This window comes from Passer montanus, unplaced genomic scaffold, assembly GCF_014805655.1.
Source record: "Passer montanus isolate IOZ18808 unplaced genomic scaffold, ASM1480565v1 scaffold201, whole genome shotgun sequence".
Classification (NCBI taxonomy): Eukaryota; Metazoa; Chordata; class Aves; order Passeriformes; family Passeridae; genus Passer; species Passer montanus.
Window position 1 is genome coordinate 268039 of NW_024366604.1, and position 1971 is coordinate 270009.

General features: G+C 72.8%; 1 protein-coding gene across 1 annotated transcript in view; it reads right to left on the reverse strand.

The window, feature by feature from the left end:
* Positions 1 to 851, reverse strand: part of PAX5 (paired box 5) — a 132223-nt gene extending 131372 nt beyond the window's left edge. The window contains exon 1 of the mRNA XM_039708441.1: positions 721 to 851. Coding sequence (XP_039564375.1) covers positions 721 to 766 — 46 coding nt within the window. The 5' untranslated portion in view covers positions 767 to 851. The remainder of the gene's footprint in view (positions 1 to 720) is intronic.
* Positions 852 to 1971: the final 1120 nt, after the last annotated feature.

Genomic DNA, 1971 nt, shown 5'->3' on the forward strand with positions numbered 1-1971 from the left:
TCCTCCCCCCGAGCCGGGACGAGCCCCCGGCCCGCGGCGCCCGTGGGGCACGGCGGCAGCGGGGCCGCGCCACTCCCGTCCCTGCGCGGCGCGGGACGGGCGCCCGCAGCGGCCGGGCGGGCGCGGGCCGAGCTTTCGTTGAAGTGGGAACTGCGGGGCCGGAGGACGGCGGAGCCGGAGCCCGCGCAGCCCCGCAGCCAGCCCGGCTCCGTGCTCCCCTCGGGCAGCCGTCGGGGCAGGCCGGGCCGGGCCGGCAGCGCCGTCCTGCGCGGAGGGGACGGGCGGGCCGGGACACCGGCTGACACCGTGCCGGCCTCCGTGCTGCCGTGCCCCTCGTGCTTCTGCTCCCCCGGTGCTGAGGTGCCGACCCGGCCCAGCTCTCTGCAGGCAGAGGCGGCACGGGCTCGGAGCGCCGTCCCGGCCCCGGCAGCGCTGCCGGCGCTGCTGCCCCTGCGGCCGGCCCCGCTCCCGGCCGCGCCGTGAAATGCCTTATCGATTAAACGATTATTCAGGCGATTTAACTAATAAAAGGCCCCATCGATCGCTTCGAAATTGCATTCCGCCACCCAGCCGCCAGGCCGCCTCCGCGCCCCGCAGCGCCCGCCGGGACGCGGCTCGGCGGCCGCCCTGCACTCGCGGGGAGCCGGTCCCACCCCGCCCGCTTCTGCCCCCTGGCCCGCGGGGCCGCCGCGCTCCCCGCCGCCCCGGCCCCAGTCCCACCTGTGCGGCCGGCTCGGGGCGTCGCGTAGCTTTTCTCCAGCTCCATTCCGGCTCCTGAGGACTTCGGGAAACGGAGGCAAGAAAAAGTTTCCACGTCCTATTGCAACGTCTTCCTTTTCCCTCCTTTTTTTTTCGCCGCAGGGGCGGGACAGCAGCCCGGGGGCGGCGGGGAGCCCCCCGCATCCCTGCGGGCCTGCCCTGCCCTTTCCCCTCGGCAGGGACAGCCCCTGCGCTGCGGCGGGCACAGGGCAGCGGCGGCAGGATTGTCCCGGCCCGGGGCAGGATTGTCCCGGCCCGGGGCAGGATTGTCCCGGCCCGGGGGCTTCACCGGGCTTCCTCCCCCCGCACCTCCCGTTCACGTGGCGGATGCAGACCCACGGCCGCGAGCGAGCGTGGAGAGAGTTAAAGGGAAAAAACTACGCGGCTTCGACCGCTCACAGGTTTATTGGTTTATTTTCCAGCAAAACGACTGTGGGGAAAAGCGGGAAAGAATGGCCTTTGCCAAAGGCCAAAACCAATTTCGGCTCCAAGGCCGGCGGGCAGTCCCGCTGCTGGCGCCCGCCGCCACGCACAGCCTGGGCCCGCAGCCCGCCTGCCACGGGCCCCGCCGAGACACGCAGCCCTGCCGCTCCGGGTGGGCTCTGCTCCGCTCCCCGCGCGAGCTCCCGCTGCCCCACGGCCGCCGTGGTGGCCAGCAAGGGGCACGGGGCTGGCAGCGGGGTCGCCGCGCTGCCCGGTGCTGCCGGCACGGGCATGGGCCGGGGGAGAGCGCCAGCCCGACCGAGGGGCTCTCTCCCGGCACAGCCTTGCCACCCCCACTGAGAGCCGACACGGACACAACTCTGTTTCCAAAGTCCATCTCTTCCCTCCCGGCCATCCCTCCCATCCTAAGTCCGGCGGCCTCGCGGGGTTCCGCGGCTGGGCCCGGCCCGGCCGCTCGGCTCCGAAAGTCAGGCCGGCTGTGGCCTCCCTGCCTTTTGCTTCCCTTCCCACCAAGCTCTCTTCGCTCTCATTTTCTTACACAGAAACTGCCCGGCCGGAGCTTTCCGCCGGCTCGCCCTGAAACGCGGCCAGCCGCTCCGGGCGAGGGGCTCTTCCCCGGGGGAGGGTCCCCCACAGGAGCGGCGCAAATGCGGGGCACACCCCGAGTCCCTTTCTCGTCCCTTCGGGCGCTCGCCTCGCCTCTCCCGACAGACCCGGCCTCGGCAACGCGAGCAGCCCGGGAGAGCTCTCTGACCTCACGCCGGGAAA